Source organism: Pipistrellus hanaki, assembly GCF_964339955.1.
Source record: "Pipistrellus hanaki genome assembly, chromosome: 1".
Classification (NCBI taxonomy): domain Eukaryota; kingdom Metazoa; phylum Chordata; class Mammalia; order Chiroptera; family Vespertilionidae; genus Pipistrellus; species Pipistrellus hanaki.
Genome location: NC_140503.1, coordinates 55,712,097 through 55,738,382, shown reverse-complemented (window position 1 = coordinate 55,738,382; position 26,286 = coordinate 55,712,097). Strand labels below are relative to the sequence as shown.

General features: G+C 38.1%; 1 protein-coding gene across 2 annotated transcripts in view; it reads right to left on the bottom strand.

Moving 5' to 3' along the window:
- Positions 1–24,650: 24,650 nt before the first annotated feature.
- COPS2 (COP9 signalosome subunit 2) overlaps positions 24,651–26,286 on the bottom strand; it is a 33,360-nt gene continuing 31,724 nt past the window's right edge. For both annotated transcript variants that reach the window (XM_084898306.1, XM_084898307.1), the window contains exons 12-13: positions 25,917–25,975; positions 24,651–24,839 (exon numbers count right to left, since the gene is read on the bottom strand). In XM_084898306.1, coding sequence (XP_084754432.1) covers positions 24,695–24,839; positions 25,917–25,975 — 204 coding nt within the window. In that variant the 3' untranslated portion in view covers positions 24,651–24,694. The remainder of the gene's footprint in view (positions 24,840–25,916; positions 25,976–26,286) is intronic.

The window sequence follows — 26,286 nt, the reverse complement described above, 5'->3', positions numbered from 1 at the left end:
TATAATAGAATCAGAGGTATGGAAGGGGAGTGAACTGACGATTCTCGGGGAAAAGGGGAGAGGGGGTTGTGGGAAGAGACTGAACATAAACTGTGCACCTATAGATGAGGACAGTGGGGGGTGGGGAAAGGGCAGAGGGTGGGGTGGGAACCTGGTGGAGGGGAGCAATGGAAGGGGGGCGGAAATGAGGAACATTTGTAATAATATGAACAATAAAGATTTATTTAAAAAAATTCAAATATAAGATTTTATATAAATCCCTGCTAAGTTTTGCTTTATGTTAATCCTCACCCTAGGATATTTTTCCATTGATTTTTAGAAGGGAGAAAGAGAGAGAGAGAGAGAGAGAGAGAGAGAGAGAGAGAGAGAGGATCAAGAGAGATTCACCAGTTTATTTTGTTTCTCAGATTTTTAATTCACTTGATCTTCCTCCTCTTCTTAAATAATACCTTTCAGCAATTCATATAATACTGATTTGGTAGTGATGAACTCCTTTAACTTTTTCTTATCTGTGAAGCTCTTTATCTGCCTTTCAATTCTGAATGATAATTTTGCTGGATACAGTAATCTTGGTTGTAGGTTCTTGCTATTCATCACTTTGAATATTTCTTGCCACTCCCTTCTGGCCTGCATAGTTTCTGTTGAGAAATCAGCTGACAGTCATAAGGGTGCTCCCTTATAGGTAACCAATTGCTTTTCTCTTGCTGCTTGTAAGATCCTCTCTTTGTCTTTTGCCCTTGGCATTTTAATTATGATGTGTCTTGGATTGTTTCTCTTTGGACTTCTTTTGTTTGGGGTTCTATACACTTCCTGTACTTCTATTTCTTTCACCAGGTGGGGGAAGTTTTCTGATATTATTTCTTCAAATATGTTTTCAGTATTTTGCACTCTCTCTTCTTCTGGCACCCCCATAATTCTGATGTTGGTTCGCTTGAAGTTGTCACAGAGGCTCCTTACACTATCTTCAACTTTCTGGATTCTCTTTCCTTCTTGCTTCTCCAGAGGAGTGTCTTTTGGCTCTTTGACCTGATTCGTGTGCTCCTCCATTCTGCTGTTGGATCTCTGCATAATATTTTCCAATTTAGTCAGTTTATGTTTAATTTCTAGTTGGGTCTCATGAAATTTATTGGCCTTTTCTAAGATATTCTTGCATAACTTTAAAACTGTGGTTTTGAACTCTATATCCTCCATCTCTTTCTTTTGAGATCTATTTCCTTGTCTCGGCATTTTCGCTGCTTCCCAGAGTTGGTAGGATGGCTTTGTATATTTGGTGTCCTTTATGGCCCAGTGGGTCAGCCTCCTCAGTTACCTGAGGTAGACACTCTTGGTGCTCCTCTTTGTGGATTGCGTGTACAGCCTTGTTGTAGCTAAGTCTTTATTGTTGTTGGTATCCCTGGGAGGAATTGACCTGGGATGTGGGTATCAGCTGTGTCTACTCTGGGATACCTTTTGTATTGGAGACAGTCTTACAGGATCAGACTTGCAAAATTGCAGAAGCCTCTGTGCTCAGCTTGGATAGGGCAGAGTATCAGGGCTGAGCTGACAGTCTTGGCTTCTCATCAGCCCTGCCCGTGTGTGCACGCTTCAGACCTCTGCCTTCCATGGCTCCCCTGAGTTTCCGCCTGACCGACTGTCCCAGATTTCCCGTGCAAGAGTGTGGGTTCCCCAGGGGCTCACCTGGAATTGGGTTGGGTCTCTGTAGTCTGGAGCTTCTGACTCCTTCCGCTACGGAGAGGCTGCGGCAACCTCAGTGGTCAGACCTCTCTGCATGCACTCACCCATGCACGCACACGCGTGCGTGACTGTAGACCCTGCCCGCTGCGGCTCCCGGCTCCCCAGTCTCCCAGTCTCTGAGTCTCTGAGTGCCTTTCTCTACAGTCCAGACTCCACCCGTATGAGCCTGGGTCCACGGGGTTTCGGCCTGGGTTGGGGTTCAGTACAGTCGGAAAGGGTTCAGTGCAATCGGGAATTCCTCCTCTCAGGCCAGCCAGGCATTCGGCCATACTTCCTCTCTGTGCACTTGCAAGCATCTCCCTACCTCAGCACTTTGCGGCTCCCAGTGTTATCTGTGAGCCTCTCTTCTTTCTAGTTGTAGATTTCCCACTCCGCCAGCTTTCCTGTGTTTTTGGATGAAGTCCATTCTGATTTTAGTTGTTGTTTTTTAAATTGTGTGAGCAGCAGCTTAGGTGCTTACCTAGGCCACCATCTTGGTTCCTCCTCATGTGAGATATTTAGATATTTATCTTTCTCTGACTGGCTTATTTCACTTAGCATAATGCACTCCAGGTTCATCCATGCTTTTTACAGCAGCATAGTATTCCATTGTGTAGATGTACTACAGTTTTCTGATCCACTCATCTGTTGATGGGCACTTAGGCTGTTTTCAAATCCTAGCTATGGTAAATTGTGCTGCTATGAACATAGGGGTGCATCCTCTCTGACTGGGTCAAATGGGAGTTCCATTTTTAGTTTTCTGAGGAAACTCCATACTGTTCTCCACAGTGGCTGCACCAGTCTGCATCCCCAACAGCAGTGCATGAGGGTTCCTTTTGCTCCACATCCTTTGTCAGCACTTGTCACTTGTTGATTTGTTAATACCATTCTGACTGGTGTGAGGTGGTCCCTCACTGTCATTTTGATTTGCATCTCTTGGGTGATTAGTGACTTTGAGCATGTTTTCATGTCTCTTGGCCTTAAAGTATTTAATTTTTAAAATATTTTATTGATTTTTTACAGGGAGGAAGGGAGAGGGATAGAGAGTTAGAAACATCGATGAGAGAGAAACATCGATCAGCTGCCTCCTGCACACCCCCCACTGGGGATGTGCCCGCAACCAAGGTACATGCCCTTGACCAGAATCGAACCCAGGACCTTTCAGTCTGTAGGCTGACGCTCTATCCACTGAGCCAAACTGGTTTCGGCTAAAGTATTTAATTTTTAAATGATACATAAAATAGTCACATATATGTACACATATATGTTTTATAAATATTTGAAACAAATTTTTTCATTCTCATAAGATAGTGACAGATGTTATACTGTGTAAAAAACATTTTCCAAATAATCACATTAGACTCATGAGTTAGAAATGATTTCTTGCCCTGGCCAGCATTCTCAGTGGTTAGAGCATCAGGCCAAGCATCTAAGGGTCTTGGGTTTGATTCCTGGTCAAGGGCATGTACCTGGGTTGCAGGTAACATCCTCACCCTAGTCCAGGCATGTGTGAGAGGCAACCAATTGGTATGTCTCTCATCTCTCTCTCTCTTTCTCTCTCTCTCTCTCTCTTCCTCTTCCCACTCCTGCTCTCTCTTCCACTCTCTGAAAATCAATAAAAAAAAGTCCTCAGGTGAGGATTAATATAAAGGAGAGAGAGAGAGAGAGAGAGAGAGAGAGAGAGAGAGAGAGAGAGAGAGAGAGAGAAATGGGTTTTTTTTCTTATAACTTTATAAACACTACTTTGCTAATTCAGAGTAATGAAAGGAATTCAATTTTCCAAGGATACTTTTTAAATTTTAAATAGCCAGGCTATATTCATGGCTTTAAAATAAGAGCTTCATCTATCTCTAAAGTTGGGGAAAGTATGTTTTAACAAACAATTCTCACATACTTTTTGCATAAGTAGTTTAGTCTAAATATTTCCATTTTTTTGAGCGTTTAAAAAAATAAGGTGATTAGTTTAAGTAATCTCCAAAGGTCATTTCTATTTTTAAAAAAATATATTTTATTGATTTTGTACAGAGAGGAAGGGAGAGAGATAGAGAGTTAGAAACATTGATGAGAGTCATCAATCAGCTGCCTCTTGCACACCCCCTACTAGGGATATGCCCTACTGGGGATATGCCCGCAACCAAGGTACATGCCCTTGACCAGAATCAAACCTGGGACCCTTCAGTCCCCAAGCCAACGCTCTATCCATTGAGCCAAACTGGTCTTGGCTTGAGCCAAACCGGTCTTGGCCATTTCTACTTTTTAAAAATTTTTAATTTAAATCCAGTGGAGAAGTATTCTCTTACCCATTGAATTATACCTTTGGAAGAGAGTAGGTGTACCCCATTTGAAAAAAATGTACCCTCCGCTCCTCCCTCTCCCTCTCTCCCCCCTTTCCTCCAACCCCCCCTCCGCCCCCCCAGGCCTGCACCACCCTATTGTCTGTGTCCATGGGTTTGCATATATGCATACAAGGTCTTTGGTTGATCTCATCCCACCCACACACCCTCCCCTGCCTTCCCTCTGGGGGTTGACAGTCTGTTCCATGTCTCTGGATCTATTATATATATATTTTATTGATTTTTTTACAGAGAGGAAGAGAGAGGGATAGACAGTCAGAAACATCGATGAGAGAGAAGCATCGATCAGCTGCCTCCTGCGCACTCCCCACTGGGGATGTGCCCGCAACCAAGGTACATACCCTTGAACAGAATGGAACCTAGGACCTTTCAGTCCGCAGGCCAATGCTCCATCCACTGAGCCAAACCGGTTTCAGCTGGATCTATTTTTGTTCATCGGTTTACTTTGTTCATGAGATCCACATCTTATTCTTCTGTTTTCACAGAGCCTTTCATGGCTGCCTGCCTACCCCCCAGGGGCAAGTGGCAGGGTTTTCTCCACAAGCTTTTCTTTAAGCTGGGTCTCCTCTGGGACTTTGAAGGTTGGATGAAGCAATGGGATGACACAGAGTGATCAGTCTTCAGTGTCAAAACCTCGGGTGCCCTGGGAAGCAATGGCGTAGAGATTTTGATCACGGGTAGAAGTTCATGGGCTCCATCTTCTAGACCAGTGATTCCCAACCCGTGTGCTGCAAGGATTATTTAAAACATGCAATGCCTTACCCAATGGACGAAAAACTCTGGGGAGGGAGGGCATGTATGGGAGTGGGGGGAGGGAGGGCAATGGTAAGATATGTACACATATAATACCTTAATAAAAAAAAAAAAAAGTGGGGAAAAAACCCCCACAAAACAAAACATACAATGCCTGACTTCAGTCAGGGGCACCGACATTTTCCCTTAGGTTGTCAAATCAGACAATCGCAACAGCCAGAGAATGAATCAAAATGACACCTAGTTTTTTGTTGTTGTTGTTGTTGTCTCAGATCCGCAAAAAAATATATAATAGAGTTTTTTTTGTGTGTGCCTCAGAATTTTATTAGTTAGTTAATTTAATTAGAATTAATTAATTTATTAGTTAATTTAATTAGAATTAATTAGTTTTTGTGTGACGCAAGATGAAAAAGATTGGAAATCACTGTTCTGGATATTAAAGAGGAGCCCATCATGGTCAATTTCCTTCTTTAAAAAATTTTTTAAAACAGCTTTACTGTGATATAATTTGCATACAATACAATTCACCTGTTGAAAGTGCACAATTCAATAGTGTATAATATATTCATTGTGTTTGTACAACCATCAATCACCATAGTTAATTTTAGAACATCTATGGTCAATCTATGAAGGATGAGAAAGCAAATACCTTCATTTCACATAGCATTTGAAATCAGTTTCCATTTGTTATTAGTTTTACAATTGCTTATTTAAAACAATATTTCTCAAAACAAGATAGTGGGTTAGTAATGCCCCATAACTCTGATGCTTCAACCCGGAGACAGGTGCCAGGGTCATGGGTGGGCTTCCTCTCTCTAAAATCAATAAAAAGCATTTCCTTGGATGAGGGAAAAAATTATGTTAAAAGGATGATATCAATTATGTAAAGCACACACACAAGGAAATAAGCAAAGTATCCTCTTGATACTGATTATTTTCTTTCCTATACTTTTCTGTTCTTTCTAAAATGAGTATGTATTTCTTTTACAGTCAGAAGAAGGTACATTTAAAAAAAAACAACTTTACTGAAATACATTTTACATTTCATAAAATTTACTTAGGTTGGGTAACATGGTAACTTTATATTTAACTTTTTAAGAAACTCTCAACTGTTTTTCCAAAGTGGCTACATTAACTTTGACAAACTCCACCCCAGGATTTAAAGTCTACTTCTCAGCATTTAGAAGTGCATCTGCTTCTGGCTCTCCACCCTCTTCTCAGCAGATCTAGCTGGTGACTGAGAGGACCAGTTGTAATCATACATTTCTGTTGTCCCGTGATGTCATTTTATAAATTACTGAAGATTCCTACACAGCCTCCATATTTCACTAAGCCCCAACAAACAATGAACTCTCTACTTGGCTTTTCTGAGCTGTGGGAATTTCTATCACAAAGAATTTGAGTATTCAAGAAGGAAGTCTACCACTTGCCCAGTTGCCTGGCAATTGCTTGGAAATTTGTTTATGGTTATCCAATAGGCAGGCTCACCTATTGGAAAGAGACTGACTCCCTGTAGAGAGAGTCCAACAAATGTTGGCTGCATGCCCAGTACTCTGCGAGGTGCTGTAGATTCTGAAAAAGAAATCCTATGTTGTCTTGGGCCTCAAGAAACCTACAGCTTAGCTGGGAAGATAAAACGGAACACATATTAAACAGAGAACAATTGAGGACTCAACAAACTGAGGGTGGAAATAGTGTGTGTTGGGATAATAAACTAAAAAAATTAAAGCGGACGGGAAAAGGAAGGCAGAAGCTCTGGGATTTAATTTTGTTGTTGATGAGTACTTACTATGTGTCAGGCACTGTTCTTGTTACTGGAGATAATAGCAATGAACAAAGTAGACGCAATCCTTACACTCAGAGAGCTTGTTTTCTAGGAGGACATGACAATATGCAAAGCGTAAGTAAACTACATAGTCTGTTAGATTATGGAAGCGGGAACTAGAGCAATGAAGTGACATAGGGAGTTGGGTGTGTGCAAGTTAAAATAGGGAGGTGAGGGATCATATCTCTTAGAAGATGACGCATACGTCTGAGCAAAGAGCTAAGGAAATGAAGGAGTCAGTCATGTGGCTCTCCATGGGAAGTAGTGTTCCAGGCACAGAAAACAGTAGGTGCAAAGGCCTGAGGAGGGATGTGCCTGGCAGGTCTGAGAAATGTTGGAGTGAAATAAGCAAGGGAGTGAACAGCAGGTAATCAGGTCAGAGGGGTAATGGGGAAGAATGTGAGTGGGATGGGAATCCAATGGAAAGTTTTGGGCAGAGGAGATGATTGGACATGCTTTAATACAGTCACTGTGGTAGTTGTGCTAGGAATAGACCGAGGATAAACTGAAGGGAGAAGGCATGGAGACCAATTAGGAGAAATGCTCTGTTGAAATACTGTCTCAGGAGACGAGGAGGGTTTGAACCAGATGTTGCAGTGGAGGCAGTGAGCTGTTTGGCATAGTGGTTTTTAAAGCAGGGACTCACCATGAACAAAAGGCAGGGGTGTTTAGAGGACGTTGAAGAACCATATTTGACTAGTGCAGAGAGTGCTAGGTAGGGAGAAGCTGGAGATGTGGCTGAATGAATTATGATAGGACTGAGTTTGGTAGGTGTGTAAAGGAATCTGGAGTCAGAAAAATTGTGACTTACCCCAGTGTATTAGTTTCCTTGGGCTGCCATAACAATATATCATAGATTGGGTGGCTTAAACAGAAATTTATTTTCTCACAGTTCTGGAGACTGGAAATCCCATATCAAGGTGCTGGCCAATTGGGTTTATAGTGAGAAGTCTCCTTCTGGCTTATAAGGAACAATCACTGTCCTCATACGGTCTTTCCTCGGTTCTAGTGTAGAAAGAAAAAGCTCAGGTCTCCAATACTATTGGATTAGGGCCCCACACTTATGACCTCATTTAATCTTAATTACCTCCTTAAAGATTACTTATCTCTAAATACAATGACACTAGGGGTTAGGGCTCCATCATGTGAGTAGGGAGGGGCACAATCAGTTCATAGGAATGTGGTTCTCATGTAAAGAGTTTTAGGGCGTTGAATTTGATACTGGCTACTAGTACAAATGGAGAGAGAAGAATTTAGGGGACTAATTAAGAAGCTATGTTGTAAACATCAGGACAAGAAATGTTGGCCCTGGCTGGTTTGGTTCTGTGGATAGTCTGCCTGCAGACTGAAAGGTTCCACGTTCCATTCTGGTCAAGGGCACATACTTCAATTGCAGGCTTCTTCCTAGCCTAGGTCCCAGTCAGGGCACATACAGGAGGCAACCGATGGATATGCTACTCTCATATCCATGTTTCTCTCTGTCTTTTCCTCTCTCTGAAAATCAATGGAAAAATATATTTGGGTGAGGGTTAAAAAAAAGAAAAAGACATGTTATAAGCCTTGACTAGGGCACAGAGAGGTTAGCTAGCCTGAATGGAATTTCCTAACTTTACTACCATGTTTTTATTATAGAAAATGAATTTTGTGTCCTTACTTTATTTATTTATCATATTATTGGATATATACCATAGCATATGTCATAGTGTACGAGGCACACAAATATACCATTTACACATCCATATATATAGATACACAGACACTCAACTATATGTACCTTCACTGAACCATACATGCTTTCATGTAGCTGTGTTTATCTGTGAAACAGTAATTCAAGGATGCAAATGCAGAAGAGAAAGCATGAGCTCACAATATAAGTTTATGAGAGAAAAAGACTGAGTAGGTAGGGAGGAGGGAGAGTCAAGAGTCTGACAATTAAGGAAGAAGGCAGTCAAGACTCCTGAAGCCCAGGCGATCCATGACTCTATGCGATGACGTTTGCTTAAACCTATTCTGGGGACCAAGTTACATACATTTTCAATTTCTCCATGGATATACGTCATACTAAAAACAAGCGTTTCATAAACAGGTATATTTGGCACATAGAGTTGATGCATTGTCTTTGTTTAGGTTCACACAAAGAGGCCACTTGGCCAAGGTAAGCTCCTGGCTTTTACTTTGATGGGCAGTGTCAGCTGGCCCCTCTTCTAGTAGAGTGGTCTGGGCTGAATGAAGGCGGGACTTTCTAGAAGGGAGAGTAAAAAGAAACAAATAGGAGGTAAAACAGACAATACATTATTTAAGCTGCATGCTACTGCACATATGCTGATTGGGATGCACCAATAAATAGCACAAAGGCAATAGCAGGAAGAGAAGGGACAGGTCTTGAGTGAGTAGAAGTGGAAGCTAGGTAGCACAAAGGTCAGCGTGTAGTCTTTGCAGTCAGATTGACCTAGGTTTAAATCTCAGCTTCCCCACTTAGCAGTTTGGCTGGGACCACGTTACTTATCCTTCATGTGCCTCTGTTTCGTGAATTAAAAGGAACCTGAGAAGGAACAGTTGTTCTGAGGATTAAATGAGATAATGAACATAAAACATTCAGCATAGCTTGGCACATAGTAGGCATTAAAACAATGAACTGGTGGGAGTTGTCTTTTTAAAACCCCAAAGGAGAAAAACATTTGCAGTGCTAAAAATAAGCATTAAGCTTTCTGTGGAGCTCTTTAAAACAAAATCTAACTGGCTTATAGGTCTTGAGAATGGTGGGAGTATCTTAGTCAAAGAAATGTCATCAAACATCCCACTGGTAAAAGGAGTTTTCTCACAATCCCATTCTTTGTGACTGCGAATGTGGAATGCAGTCGAACTGGACAGGAATTCCACTCCGAGTTTGCTGACCACCAGCTGCATGGTGACATTTTCCCAAGATATTTGCTGGATTTTCTTTCTTCAAATAATGAGTCATTATTGTGTGATATTGTTTATTGTAAAACTCTTGTATTCCTGCCATACATACCAAAACAAAAGGTCACTTTACAGGCATTTTATGTTATAGTCAAGAACAACAACAACAAAAAAAATGCAATGCTGTGAAATGTCATACTGTATGTAGCATGGTGGACATTATCTTCTGCGCCTTTTTTTTTTTTTTTTTTTTTTAGATCGGCTTAAAATATACATTAGGAACAAAGCAAGCAGGAGAACATTGAGTTGGGCCCCATTTATGCAAAAGTTATATGCCTTTATATGCACAGATAATTTCTAAAAGAACAGACAGTAAACTTTGTAGAGATTATATCTAAGGTCAGGAATCTTTTAAAAAAATATATATATTTTATTGACTTTTTACAGAGAGGGAGAGGAATAGAGAGAAACATTGATGAGAGAGAATCATGGATCAGCTGCCTCTTGCACACCCCCTACTGGGGATGTACCCGCAACCAATGTACATGCCCTTGACCGGAATCCAACGTAGGACCTTTCAGTCCGCAGACCAATGCTCTATTCACTGAGCCAAACCGGTTTTGGCAGTACTTTGCTTTTTATCTTGCAACCTCCCCCCAGCTGTTGGGATATCATGATGTGTCAGAAGGAGGAGCATCTGTTTCGGGTGATCCTGAGTCATCTAGCCATGATAACTGTCGATGGCTGGATATAAAGAGCAGACCATGTCAATATTTGGGGAAATTTAATCTTATTGGACCACAGTTGACTGTGGGTAATTGAAACTGCAGATGAGAGGGTACTGCTATATAAAACTGTAGCTTCAGTTACATAAGATCTCGCCTCACTTGGAGCTGCCTAGTGAAAGGTTAAAGCCTGCCTGGATCTAGTTCTATAGTTGATTCTCATTATTTGAAGAGTCCATCTGTATGAATTCACTGAATTGCTAAAATTTATTTGTAATTTGAAAATCAACACTCCCGGTGTTCTTGTGGTCATTCATGGGCATGCGTGTGTCCATGAAGAGGATGCAAAATTTGAATCACCAGGGCTCAGGTTTCCAGCTGAAGTTAAACAAAGTGACACTCAGCCTTCTTGTTTCAACTCTCATACCATAAATAAGTGTCCTTTTTAAAATCAATTTAGTGTCATGTTTTTCATATTTTTGGTGCTTTGTGCTGATTTCGTTGTTTAAAATGGCCCTCAAGCACAGTACTGAAGTACTTGTAGAGTGTTTCAAAGTGCAAGATTATGTATAGATCAGTTGGCAAATTGAATACCTGGCCCTATATTTCCCCAAGTTATTCTTAACGAATAATTTAACAGATGGGTGTATTTGTTTCTTAGGACTGCTATAACAAATGATCACCAACATGGTGGCTTACCACAACAGAAATTTATTCTCTTGGTTCTGGGGCCAGAAGGCTAAAATCAAGGTATTGGCAGGGCCACACTTTCTCCAAAAGCTTTAGGGAGTCGTTCTTCCTTGCCCTTTTCCAGCTTCTGGCAGCTCTTGGCATTTCTTGGAATGTGGCAGCATAATTCCAATATCTGTCTCTGTCTTCACACTGCCTTCATCTACCTGTGCTTCTGTGTCCAAATGCCCCTTTCCTTTCTCTTATAAAGATCAGTTTCTGGGGTTAGGGCCATTTTAAATTTAGGATGTTTTCATGTTGAGATCTTTACCTATAGTCATGCATTGCTTAATGATGGAGACATGTTCTGAGAAATGCATTGCTAGGCAATTTCATCATTATATGAATGTTATGGAGTGCACTTACAGAAACCTAAGTGGTATAACTTACTACATATTCACCTAGGCTACAGGGTATAGCCTGTTAATCCTAGGCTATAAAGCTATACAGCATGATACTGTACTGAACACTGTAGGCAATTATAGCACAACTAGAAGCCTGGTGCATGAAACTCATGCACTGGGGGTGGGGGAGTCCCTCAGCCTGGCCTGTGCCCTCTCACAGTCCAGGAGCCCTCAGGGAATGTCCAACTGATGGCTTAGGCCTGCTCCCCACAGGGAGCAGGCTCAAGCCGGCAGTCAGACATCCTTAGCGCTGCTGTGAGGCGGGAGAGGCTCTTGCCACTGCGCTACACTCGCCAGCCATGAACCTGGCTTCTGGCTGAGCAGCACTCTCCCTGTGGGAGCATACTGACCACCAGGGGGCAGCTTCTGCATTGAGCACATGCCACCTGGTGGTTAAGTTTGAATTATAGCATTCAGTCATTCTGTCATTCAGTTGATTTGCATATTAGCGTTTTATTATATAGGATGGTGTTTGTGTTTCTAAATAGAAAAGATATAGTAAAAATATGGTACGAAAGATAAAAAAAAAGGCACATCTGTATAAGGCACTCACCATGAGGAGCTTGCAAGACTGGAAGTTGTTCTACATGAGAGAGTGGTGAGTGGACATGAAGGCCTAAATTACCTTACACGACTGCAAACTTTATAAACACTATACACTTAGGCTACACCAAACAAAAGTTTTCTTTCTTCAATAATAAATTAACCTGAGCTTACTGTAATGTTTTACTTTATAAACTTAAAAAATGCTCAAGATAGTTATAGAGAATAATTAAAAACTCTTTTAAATGACATACTGCAAAGAGACTTGAATTGATCTAAAATTCAATGCAATTCCACTTAAAACTTTACAGGACTTTAAGTAACTTGACAAACTGACTCCAAAACTTATATAAAAAATGAAGGTACATGAATACAAAAGTAATTTTCAAAATGAGCAACGAATTGGGTGGAAAACTTCTCTTGTGACTAAGACACCACTCACTGCAGTAACAAAAACACCAGGGGCCATTGATGAAAGAACAAAGAGAATACTTAAGCAGCTCAGGGAATGGAGAAATACACCCCTTGCATTCGTAGAAAGTGGGTAGCTGAGAAAGGCGCCATTGCATATCAGTAGGAATAATAATTTAGTAGATGGTTACCGAGAAAATTACTTTATTACACACAAAAAATAAAGTTTGATTCTTACCTCAAATTGTACACCAAAATAAACCCCAAATAAAGAACTAAATAAAAAGAACATTTTGTGTGTGTGTGTGTGTGTGGTAATTGTGTAAGAAAAGACTTCTTAAACAAGATCCAAGAAAGTATGGGTGGTGAGGGAAATGAATAGATTTAACATAAAAATGAAAGATTTCTGCTCAATGAAAAAAATTAAAGACAATACTTCAGAGAATATTTGCAAGTCTAAAACAAAACAAATGAGTCAATAGCTACAATATACAATGACGTCCCGAAAACCAGCAAAAATAGGCAGCTAGTAAGTGATTGTGAAGAATACATAGTCCAAATAAAGGGAAAGCTCAATGGCTAATAAGTATTTGAAGAGATGTTCACAGTAACTGGTAATCACAAACATGTCTAAGTTAAAGTTAACAGTAAAGCACCACTTTAAAAAGTCAGATAGTGTCAAGGGTTGTCACATATTGGCAAACATTGGAACTCTTGTGTTAGAACATAGGTGGCACATCATTGTATGAGTAATCTCATAGAACTTGGTAAAAGTACGTATTGTACCCTCCCCAAGACCAGTTTCCAGATACACACCTCTAAATAATTTTTTCACACATCTATAAGGAGATAGGTACAAAACCTTCATCACAGAATTACCGTATTTTTCGGACCATAAGACGCACCGGACCATAAGACGCACCAGTTTTTAGAGAAGGGAAATGAAGAAAAAAAGATTCTGAAACAAACAGTGTCCTAAAATATTTTATGTGCATTAAAACCCAACATCACAGTCATAAACACATGTAATCAACCCTGTAAAGTAAACAGCAGCATTTAGAACCATTTTAGAGCCGGGCAAGCACACAGAGACCACACAGAGCCGGGCAAGTAAAAAAACTTTTTTTTTTACAGTATATGTGTAGGCTATATTTGGACCATAAGACGCAGGGACTTTTTCCTCCCACTTCTGGGGGGAAAAAAGTGCGTCTTATGGTCCGAAAAATACGGTACTTACTGTAGGAAGGAGCTAGAAGGAACACAGATGTACACCACTGGAGAAATGAATTGGTAAATTGTGGCATATGTATGAGACAGGAGAGACAGCACAGTCAGGAATAATGAACTCGATTTAAAAATAACACATAAAAAGTTTAAAAAGGAAATGAAATTTGCATCATTATGAAAATTAAAAATAGACATGAATACTATTTTTTTCAAGATACACACATATCGCCCAGCTGGTGTGGCTCAGTGATTGAGTGTCAACCCAGCAACTGAGAGGTTGCCAGTTCAATTCCTGGTCAGCACACATGCCCCAGTTGTGGGCTCAATCTCCAGTAGAGGGTGTGGAGGAGGCAGCCAATCAATGATATTCCTCTCTCATCGATGTTTCTCTCTCTCTATTCCTCTCTTTTCTTCTCTCTCTAAAAATCAATAAAAACATATTTTAAAAAAACATACACATAGGAAAAATAAACTGAAAAAAAAAACCCAAACAAACATGTCAGTGTGCCATCTGCTTTAATTTTGCATATAGAGGCTAAAATGATCACTCAACTAAGGGAAGCCCACAGCTGAGAGAGGTTCAGTGACAGGTTCTCAATTCATGGCCAACTACAATGCAGGTTTCCTGTTACCTAGATCTTACCACTTTACCACGCTGCTCTCCTCTGGGGAGCTGCCAAAGACATCTTGAAGATGCCAACCTCTGTCCGAGTGTCCCTGTATCCCATCATCAGAAGCAGCATCCACTTGTAAGCTGTTTCCTGATTTTTACTATAGAAAATGACCACTATAATTCTAAGGTATGATGATCCGATCCATATATTGTACTTAATTATTTTACTTGTTTCATGTGCATTTAACCACACAAGCAAATGGGTACTTTCAGATAAAACATGATAATTTCAGCTTAAGGCACATTGTTCCTCTGTCAGTTTGAGATTACTCAAAAATGTAAACCTTGTTATAATATTGTTTATATTTGGACTTGTTCCCTGGAGACAGATCCAAACATTTTGTGAATTCATGATTTTGGTGACTTAAATCCAGCTATATTGAAATTCCAAGATAAGCTGAAAGGGCTTTGTATATATAACAAATCCATTCTTCATAAATGATAGACAGGTTTGACAGCTTTTTAAAAAAACGATTTTATTGAATATATTGGGGTGACATTGATAATAAAATTATACAGGTATCACCACTGTAAGGCATCATCTGCATATTGTATGTGTTCACCACCCCAAGTCAAGTCTTCCTCCATTACCATTTATTCCCCCTATACTTTTACCTTCCCCTAATCTCTTTCCCCTATGGTAATCACCATACTGCTGTCTGTGACCGAGTTGTTTTTTTGCTTAATCCATTTACCATTTTCACTCAGCCCTGCAACCCCCCTCCCATCTGACAGCTGTCAGGCTGTTCTGTATGAGTCTCTTTCTATTTTGCTAGTTTATTTTGTTCATTAGGTTCCTCATATGAGTGAAAATCATATGGTACTTATCTTTCTCTGACTGGCTTATTGCACTTAGCATAATGCTCTATAGGTCCATTCATGCTGTCACAGAAGGTAAGGTTCCCTTATTTTTAAAGGCTAAGTAGTATTCCATAGTGTAAATGTACCACAGCTTTTTTATCTACTCATCTACCAATGGGCACTTGGGCTGTTTCCAAATTTGAAACATAATGAACATACAGATGTACATATTCTTTCGAATTATTGTTTCAAGTTTCTTCTGTTTTATTCCCAAAAGTGGAATTGCTGGGTCAGAAGGCAGTTCCATTTTTAATTTTTTGAGGTAATTCCATAATGCTTTCCATATGGCTGTACCAATCTGCATTCCCACCAATAGTGCACAAGGGTTCCCTTTTCTCCACAGCCTCATCAATGCTGTTTTCTGTTGATTTATTGATGATAGCCATTCTGACAGGTGCGAGGTGATATCTCATTGTGGTTTTAATTTGTATCTCTCTGATGATTAGTGACATGAACATATTTTCATATGTCCATTAGTCATCTGTATGTCCACTTTGGACAGTGGTCAGCAAACTCATTAGTCAATAGAGCGGCAAACCGCGGCTCTCGAGCTGCATGTGGCTCGGGAGCCACAGTTTGCCAACCACCGACTTTGGAGGACCTATTCAGGACTTTTGCCATTTTAAAAATTTGATTATTTTTGGTGTTGACTTTTATAATGCTTTATAACTTTTTAATATTAATGCTTAATCAGAGGTGTCATTGGTGAACATGTTCTCTCATTCAATGGATTGTTTTTTAATTTTGTTGAAGGTTTTCTTAGCTGTGCAAAAACTTTTTAGTTTGTAGTCCTATTTACTTTTTTCTTTTGTTTCCCTTGCCTGGAGTGGTATATCAGACAAAATATTGCTATGAGAAATGTCCAAGATTTTACTGTTTCCTTTCAGGATTTTCATAGTTTTGAGTCTAACACTTGTCTTTAATTCATTTTGAGTTTATGTATGGTGTAAGTTGGTGGTCTAGTTTTATTGTTTTGCACATATCTGTCCAACTTTTTCAACACCATTATTAAATAATTACCTTTATCTCATTGTATGGTTTTGCCATCTTGTCAAATATTAAATGACCATAGCTATGTGGTTTATTTTTGGGTTCTCTGTTTTATTGATCTATGTGTGTTTTTATGCCAGTATCATGCTGTTTTGATTACTATGGCCTTGTGGTATAGTTTGATACCAGGTAGCATGCTTCCACCAACTTGTTCTTTCTCAATATGGCTATTTGGGATCTTTTGTGGTTCCATATACATTTTTGGATTATTTGTTCTAGTTCTGTGAAATACACCATTAGTATCTTGATAAGAATTGCGCTGAATCTATAGATTGCTTTGGGCAGTATGACATTTTAATGATGTTAATTCTTCCTATCCATGAACACAGTGTATGCTTCCACTTATCTGTATCTTCTTCAACTTCTTCCTTCAGTGTCTTATAATTTCCCAAGTACAAGTCTTTTACATCCTTGGTTGAATTTCTTCATAGGTATTTTTTTCAAATGCAATTGTAAATGGGATTGTTTTCTTTAATGCAATTGTAAATGGGATCCCTTTCATTATTAGTGTAAAAATATGCAACAGAGCTCTAGCTGGTATAGCCCTGTTGGGCATTCTCCTGTGCACTGAAAAGGTTGCCAGTTTGGTTCCTGGTCAGGGCACATGCTCAAGTTTTGGGCATGATCCCTCGTAGGTGCATGCTGGAGGCAGTCAATCAAGGTTGCGCTCACATTGATATTTCTCTTTCTAAAAATCAATAAACTAGTCTTATTTTAAAAATGTAACTTATTTCAGGATATTTATTGTGTCCTGCTACTTTGTTACTCCTCACCTGAGGATATTTTTCCATTGAATTTTACAGAGTGGGGAGGGGGAAAGACAGAAACATGGATATGAGAGAGCACCTCTATTGGTTGCCTCCCTCATAGGTTCCTTCCACTCCCACTCCCTACCCCCTCACAGGGCTGGGGAATGGAGCCTGCAACTGAGACACGTGCCCTTGACCAGAATGGTATTGAACCCAGGACCCTTCAGTCTGCGGGCTGACACTCTTATCCAGAGCCAAACCGGCTAGGGCTTTATCCTGCTACTGTACTGAATTCATTTATCTAGTTTTTCCCCCAGTAGATGTAGTGTTCTCTATATAGTATTATCTGCAAATAATGACACGTATACTCCCAATTTGGATGCCTTCTATTTCTTCTTGTCTGATTGCTGTAGGACTTTTTTCTATGCTGAATGAAGACTTTTATCTTGTTAAACCCTAAAGCTCTTCTCCGCCTTCAACTTAAACCTAGTTTCTGTGACACTACTGTTTAGTTTCAAGGTCATAGTCCCCTTGTTTCTTTTGCTCATTCTGTCTTTTTCTGCTAAAAATGTTTCCCAAGTCTTCCCATTTCACCTAGTAACAGCACTCTACATTATTCAGTAGGAAATCATCCTTGTCTCCTTAAAACCCTCTATTCCAATTCATAAGCGAATCCTGTAGTCCAATCACTATTCTGTGTAATCCTTTCCAAATCCTAGTCTGAAAGACTCTATCACCTTTCATTCCAACCTTTGCAAAGGGCTCCTGCTGGCATCCCTGGTCATGCTATTGCCCCATATAATTTCTCCACACAACATTCTGAACCATCTTTTTAAAACAGCATATCAGAATTTAAATTTCCAATGGTATCCCATTATATTTAGAAAAAAAAGAAATCTCATCTCAAACTATAAACTATCCGTTATCTGGTCCCTGACCACCTCTTACGTTGTTTTACATCACGCTGTTTTGCTTGAATTTGACATACCCATCCAATTTCAGAGATTGTAAACTCTGCCTGGCCTGCCCTTCCCTTAGATTTGCATGGGCAGCTCTTTTTCATTCGCTTTTTAAGTCAACATTCACACCCTCATCAATGCCTATCTACCTTTACTTGTTAGATTTTCCTCCATCTGAAATTATTTTATTCATCTGCCTCTCCCCATAGAATTAAGCTCTTTGAGCACAGGAATAATTTGTTCCTTATGGTATCCTTCTACCTTAGTACATGGTAGGCAAACTAAATCTCTCTTAAATAAACTTTTGTATACATGATAAATTCACAAGTGGCTTCTAAGATATTGCAGCTCTTTAAGGGTTTATTTTAAAGCACCATCACGGGGATCTTCCTTCACTTCTTTGCTTAATTTCCTGCTTAGAAATGTTTCATACTGGAGTAACTCTGGAGACATTTGTTTGCAACATGACTTGTTCTATGACAGCATTAAACAGGGTTTAGGAGCGGCCAACTCCTCCATGAATGCTTCAAAGCAGAACAGGATAATCTTAAAAGTCAACAAACCCCGATTTTCAATCCAAACGAACAAAATGTTCAGTACTGTTTCTGAGAAACATTTTAAAAACATTCAAAAACTATTTTAGTTAAGTATACATTATTGAATACTTAATCAAATATATAAAGTGTACTGTCTAAAGACACTGCGCTGGCCTTATGCTAATTGAAACTAGTGTTTACACAGTAAATATCTGAGGTAGTCTATAAAATTTTTATTACCGATCAAGAATGTGTACTTCAGTAAAAAATCCTCAAGTACCTAAGTTTTAAAGCATCTTGTGACTCATCCTGTACACATCAGCTGATTCTCAAATCGTAACTTGCAGGACTTCCAATTTTAGGCAGACAGACATCCCCTCCCTGTCATGCTCCTAGTCACCTGCTTTTTATACCTACTGTGCAATCAGAATTTGTCACATTTATTACTAGTAAGCTAGTATTTTTCGTGAGATAAAGAAAATTGAGAAAACTCATAATGCAACTATATAATAAGTTGCAAAATAAAACAATCCTGTTTTCTATTCCTCCATTTCTTGATTGACACACAAATAAAAACTTTTAAAACAAAAATCAGATATTCAACACAGCATTAATATGCTACTAAAACAGTAACTAAGCATGTAAAAACTTTTCACAACTTCATAGGATGATTAAAACTTCAAGATTACTTTTTTAAACCTGTAAACTCATATAAGATGAATTTCCACAAAAACAGGCAAGCTACCTTTAATGCCCTACGGTTTGATAGTATAAGATTGACTTTTAATTATTACAGTTTTTAAAACCTTCAAATGGCAGCCCTGCCCAGTGGTGCTACATCATTAGTGTTGGCCTGTGCAGCAAAGAGTCTCAGGTTTGATTCCTGGTCAAGGGCATGTACCTGGGTTGCAAGTTGGATCTCAGGCCCCAGTTGGGGAGTAAGCCGCAGGAGGCAACCAATCAATGTCTCTCATTCTCTAAAAATCAATGAAAATAATCCATCTATTCTCTAAAAATCAATGAAAAAAATGTCCTTGAGTGAGGATTAACAAAAAATAAGATAAAAAATCCTTGAAATGGCATTACTGTTGTAACTTGATGTGAAATTCCAAAAGCTAAACTTTCTCAAATCTTATCTAGTGATTCAAAGCATACAAAATTTTTGAACTGGCTAATCCATGCCATGAAGGGCACATCATAGCTAGAAGAAACAGCAACATTTAATAATCTTGAGTAAAATAGAACCATTGATATGCTTACATTATAAAAGTTAAGAATATCTGATATGTCTACATTAAGGAAATTCTTACCAATTATTTCTACTTATAATTTTATCAATACATATATAGGATGCTGCCAGGGTGAGGGTGTAGGGATGGGATACCTAATGCAAAAAAAGAACAAAACAAAAATAAACAACAATAATAAAAACAAACCCCTCAGCCCTAGCCATTTGCGTCAGTGGACAGAGCATCAGCCTACGGGCACATGCCCAGGTTGTGGGCTCGATCCCAAGACCCCCAGTAGGGGCCATGCAGAAGGCAGCCAATCAATGATTCTCTTTCATCACTGATGTTTCTTTCTCCCTCTCCCTTTCTCTTTGAAATCAATAAAAATCTATTAAAACAAAAACAACAAAAAGTAAGTAAAATCTTCCAAAAAAGAAAGGAGAAAAATTGATTTTGGTCCTAGGTAGGGAGTGACTGGGAAAGGCCCCTGAGCTGATTGTCCTCTGAATCCAGTAGTGCCTGGCAGAGCCATGCCCTGGAAACATACCTTGCCAGAGGCAGGTGTGTTGTCAGTCTGACCATTAGCTCAGGCGCCAGGAGATGGATTTCATTATCTAAATCCAGCCAGGTACCAGGAGCAAACACAATTATCTGGGCCCACCCAGAAGTGACAATTACAAAGAAGTCACAAGAATGCACATATTTTTTTTATCTTTTTTTTTTAAACATATATTTTTATTGATTTTGTACAGAGAGGAAGGGAGAGAGATAGAAACATCGATGAGAGAGAGTCATCGATCAGCTGCCTCTTGCACACCCCCTACTGGGGATGTGCCCGCAACCAAGGTACATGCCCTTGGCCGGAATCGAACCCGGGACCCTTCAGTCCCCAAGCCGACGCTCTATCCACTGAGCCAAACCGGTCTCGGCTATTTTTTTTTATCTTAAACTTTAGTAAAACTTCCTGGTATCTTACAGTATAAAATAAACTTGCTGTATCGCTGTATCGTCTCTGGGTCCTTTCCCTACTGTCTCTGTGTCTATTTCATTTTCTCAATCCCCCGTTGCCCCTACTCAGGCCTCCTGTCTGCACTCTAGCTGTGCTAGTCTCAGAAAAGAGAGAAATATTTATAGTCATACAAACACCTTGAGCTTCAAGTTCTGAGGCCTTATTCTAAGTACCTACACAGTATTATTGGCACTTCAAAACAAAATAGTTAAAGACCTAATTATATTAGATGTGAGATCAAAGGCCTAATATTAAAAGGTGAATAAGAAGATGGACAAAGTAAATCCTTTCAACCCCAAAAAAGTACTTGATTATGATGACTACTAGCTATAATTTATGGAATAATTATCTGGGTCAGAAATAAAAAAAAAATAATAATTTTCTTATGTCAATGTTATTTCCAAAAAATTTGAAAAAGACAATTCCTTTGTTATTTGTTACATATCTCAATTCAAAATGTTGTTTATCTTCTTCAAGATGTTATAAATCGTGGAGACCGGTTTGGCTCAGTGGATAGAGTGTTGGCCTGCGGACTGAAAGATCCTAGGTTTGATTTCGGTCAAGGGCATGTACCTTGGTTGCGGGCACATCCCCAGTGGGGAGCGTGCAAGAGGCAGCTGATCAATATTTCTCTCATCAATGTTTCTAACTCTCTATCCCTCTCTCTTCCTCTCTGTAAAAAATCAATAAAATATATTTTTTAAAAAAGATGTTATAAATCCAAAGAAGATATTATAAATCAATATAAAGAATAAAACTATCTTTAGTAGAGTTTTGTATGCTAAAGTTTCAATTTAAAGACCTAAAATAAATAAAAACTTTGCATGTTTATTTAAAATAGTATTTTTTACAAAGCAGCCTTGGTAATAAATGGCTAGAGTTTCTCTGAGTCTTCTAAAAAAGAAGATTCCATTAGGCAAATACCTTGTTATCCTATGGACTAAACGGACTCAATTCTGTTCCAACATAATCTGCTGTATATATGCTTATTAGACACCCTTAACTTCATCACTACCCCAAAACAAGTGTACTCACCCGTTTCTTGAATAATCATAAAGACTATTGGTTAAAAAAGAAAATGTCTTTAAAAATTCTTACCATCATGGATATTTTATTTATTTTAATCCTCACTTGAGGATGTTTTCATTCATTTCTAGAGAGAGGAAGGAAAAGAAAGAAAAAACATCTATGTGAGAACATTGGTTGCCTCTTGTACATGCCCCAATAAGGGATTGAATCTGCAACCTACATATGTGCCATGACCCGAAATCAAACCCACAACCTTTTGGTGTGCGGGATGATGCTCCAACTGAGCCTCTCAGCCAGGATCCATCATGGATAATGAAAGCAATACTTATTACACAAACCATCTTTTTAGAAAAAGGTTATGCTACATTCAGATATGGAGGAAAAAATAATTAATAATTTTAAAATCAAACTAAGAGCTAGGATGAATAACAGAAATCTAGCTTTTATAAACAGATAGCATGTAGTATTTGTGGCAACCAAAGGGAGTTTATCCAGGCTTAGGATTAAAAAGAAAAAGGTGATAAACACATTACAATTTGATGTATGCTGCTTGTTCCTTCAGTTTTCACAAAAGGAAAAGACTTATATGTTAAAAATTTGCCATGTTTCTTACTTCTCTTCAATTTAGTTATGTTTGATAAGCAATCTCTTAAGATTTCAACTCTACAAGATTTGATGCACAAGAACATAGAAAATGTATGAAAGGGAAAAATAAATTGTTAAATTAGTCAGACTGTTAAGATATTATAAAAAACCTATATTCTAGAACAAATGTGGCCAATGACTTAAAAAAAAAAGATTAAGCTTTTATCTAGGGAATATTAAACAAAACCTATGTGATTCATACAATCATATTAAAGATTATGATGTAACTTTGGATATTGTTATATAGTTAGCCAGTTTCCTAAAGAATAACAAAATAGAAACAGGAAAATGCACCACTGAACATAGCAAAGACATCACAGGGGGACTGGGCATTGTAAGAGTTAGAAAGTAAGGGTTAAATCATATCATTCTACTCTTTTGAATTCTAATTCTACCAACTCAGAATAAATAGGGCTTTCCCTCCCAGAGTTTTCACATACATATGTGAATACAGGCACAGAAACTTGTCATGTTTATTTGGGTAACAAATGGTCTCCAAATTATACTAAAAAATAAATCCTAATAATCACTCATGTGAAAGAATTTTAGCACACTTTTCACAAATTTATGTAAAAAAGAAAATACACATAATTTATATCTTAAACTTTTTTATTCCCTACCAGAGACATTTTGTCCTGTTTTCTTTGTTTTCTACAATTTCCAACTTGCACCTGTATTTAATACTGCTTTAATCTGCTGAAGTCATTAACTGATTGCTTTCCTAAATCTAAGGATTATATAGTTTTAGTATAAATATATATCACATATTTTTGTAAAATTTTGACAAAACCGAATAAGCATGCCTTGTTTTAAGTCCATGCTCCTTCCACTGTTTATAAAATCTGATTTAATGATCAAAAATTCTTGGTTGTCATTCTTCAGTTACAACAAACAGTCTTCCTCCTGAACTGCCACTCATTTCTTTTAACATAATAACAAGCAATAGAAAAACCAAAGAAATTATCTCAATCTTACTTCTTCCTTTAGATACTACAAAATAATGTGAACTTTTTTTTTTTTTTTTTAAAAAGAAACAAATCCAAATTTTAATACATTCAAATGAGCTGCGTATCCTTTAAGGTAGATACCTTGGAAGGCCACAGTTCATTCTCTTAACTATGTTACCACTGCTCAAGATACCTGTAAAACTCTTTTGAGATTGCCTCCAAAGCCAGTTAGTTGTATACTTTCAAAAATTACCTCAAAGATTTAATTTTTAGAAATGGTAAAAAGTTACTCAGTGCCAAATAATGGTAACTATAGGACATTTAATCTTGGTAGTACTTTAAATATAAACAAACAAAGTGTAATAGCTTTTGTGACTTAAAATTAGCTATGAATGCAATTCTAAAAGAGCAAAATCCAAGACTTTGAGCAATGGTAAATAGCTGGAATTAGGAAACAATTTTCCAGTATGACACTATGCAGAGTAACATTCATTTAGCTGTCTATGTTCTGGCATATTTGTTTATAGTGAACATTCTAAGAGTTAGAACTTACTCTTTGAAAAAGGAATATCATTCTTAAAAAAAATTTTTTTTATTCCTTTAAAGCATCACTGTTAAAGTAAGTACTATGCAAATGTCTTGTTAGAAACTAGTTCTACTTACTTTCTCAATAGACTTACTCTAAAAACTTGAAAGCAAACAGCTAACTTATTTGCTCTCAGGCTTTTAAAAATTAACTGACGATAAAATTTGAAATTTCTAAGGTACTAATAACCAAAACAAAAACCCCAAGTGTAATAAAAACATCAAGAACCAAACTACAATTTCTGAGCTGCACTGTTTATTTTGCTGCTTGAAACCTAAGTGACAGTATGCCACTATAATTATGGGGTTTCATCTAAACCTTTACTACACTGCAGGTACAGAAATATACGGACACATTTTTGGAGAATTGACATTTTGCAAAATGCAGCAAACATTTTAATTTATACATGAGAAAGGAAGTGTTCAAAAGGGTATGCATTTCAAGTTATTGCAGGTTATTTGTGAGAGAATTTCTGTAGGTAAAACATGTTTAAATTTAACCAACAGTAGCATGTCAGTGTATTTAAAATCATGACAAAAATCTTCTCTCTGGTCATGTTGCCCATGACAAATTACTATGATGTTGTATGTTTAGGGCAAGATGTCAATACAGCATAAATCCCATGGCATTTTGGTTTTCTTCTGGAGATTAAAGCTGTTTTTCTTGGGATAAATGCAGCAGCAAAACACAAACCAGTTGATCAAAAAAAGCACTTCTGCCACAACTCCAATAATTTTCAGGACACATCAACCGACAGTAGTTTTGCCATTCCCAGTTCTTAAGAATTACATCTCTGCACTGTTGCTTTAAGTATGTCTGTAAAAGCTTGTTCTTTGTTAAGCCAGTTTACTGACTACAGCCTGGTTGAGAGAATTTAGTTGGTTGGTCCATTTATCTAGTGCAGTGTATCGGGCACCACCCCTCTTCTGATGATCCAGTTCAAGGAGTTGGTTGACTTGATCAATTCGGCCATGAATAGTGCTGGAAATAAATGAAAGAAGACACGTCTACAAGCTTTTTTCACTAAGCATATCTTCTAGACCTGTGGTCAGCAAACTGCGGCTTGCGAGCCACATTTGGCTCTTTGGCCCCTTGAGTGTGGCTCTTCCACAAAATACCAGGGCCTGGGCAAGTCTATTTTGAAGAAGTGGCGTTAGAAGGAGTTTAAGTTTAAAAAATTTGACTCTCAAAAGAAATTTCAATCGTTGTACTATTGATATTTGGTTTGTTGACTAATGAGTTTGCCGACCACTGTTCTAGACTAATATTTCATAAATATCCACAATATCAATAAATGCAAAAAGCCCCACCCCACTGCTAGCTACATTATAAATGATTGAGTTCAGGGTTAATTATAATAGTCATTGCCTTATTTAAACTCCAGACAGAAACCATACCTGTCATCAATTTCATTGAAAGAACCAACAGGTATAGATTTATCCAATTAATTAAGAACAAACATAACTTGTGAAGCTTTAAATAACATACTGCTTTTAAAAAATATAATTTCAAAATTATTATATATCATATCTTGTACAAAAAATACTAATCATTAAATAATTCTTTAACTATACATAAGCCATATACTGAATGAAAAATTCTTTCTTAAAAGGCATTTAGAACTTTTTCACAGATCATGCACTTTATATCCTCATTCATTTATTTTTTTAAAAATCACACTTAAATATATCTCTTTTAGCAAAAAGTCATAACCAGAGGATGTTTTCTAATAAAAAAATCAAGAATTTATCTGCTACAGCCTTTGCTATCATCATTCAAACTTCATGGTCTTAAACATTTTATGATAAAAATAGCCAAATACTGCCAAAACTGGTTTGGCTCAGCGGTAGAGCGTCAGTCTGTGGACTGAAAGGTCCCAGGTTCGATTCCGGTCAAGGGCATGTACATTGGCTGTGGGCACATCCCCGGTAGGGGGTGTGCAGGAGGCAGCTAGTCGATGTTTCTCTCTCATCGACGTTTCTAGCTCTCTCTCTCTCTCCCTTCCTCTCTGTAAAAAATCAATAAAATATATTAAAAAAAAAATAGCCAAATACTTACTTATCCAATATGCACTGCACCAGCAAGCTCTCCACATCAGCTACATCTATGTTTAACTCCTAAGACAAAAGAACCATTATAATTCTATTAATTAAACCTTTTTAAAAATCACGATTTTATATAAACTATATAAAATCATTCTGATTTTAAATTCATTTCCACCACTTAAAGAAAAATTAGTGAAGAGAAAATTTATAACAAATTTCATTATCACTTCAAAATACTTCTGAGAGCACAGATATGATAAAATTTAACTTTGTAACTTTTAAAATACATTCTTACCACAATTTTATTATGGTTGGGGTTAACTCTTCATCAATTATATATTTTAGCCACTACCCTCTCTTCTGTAATTTTCTCTGAGGCTGAG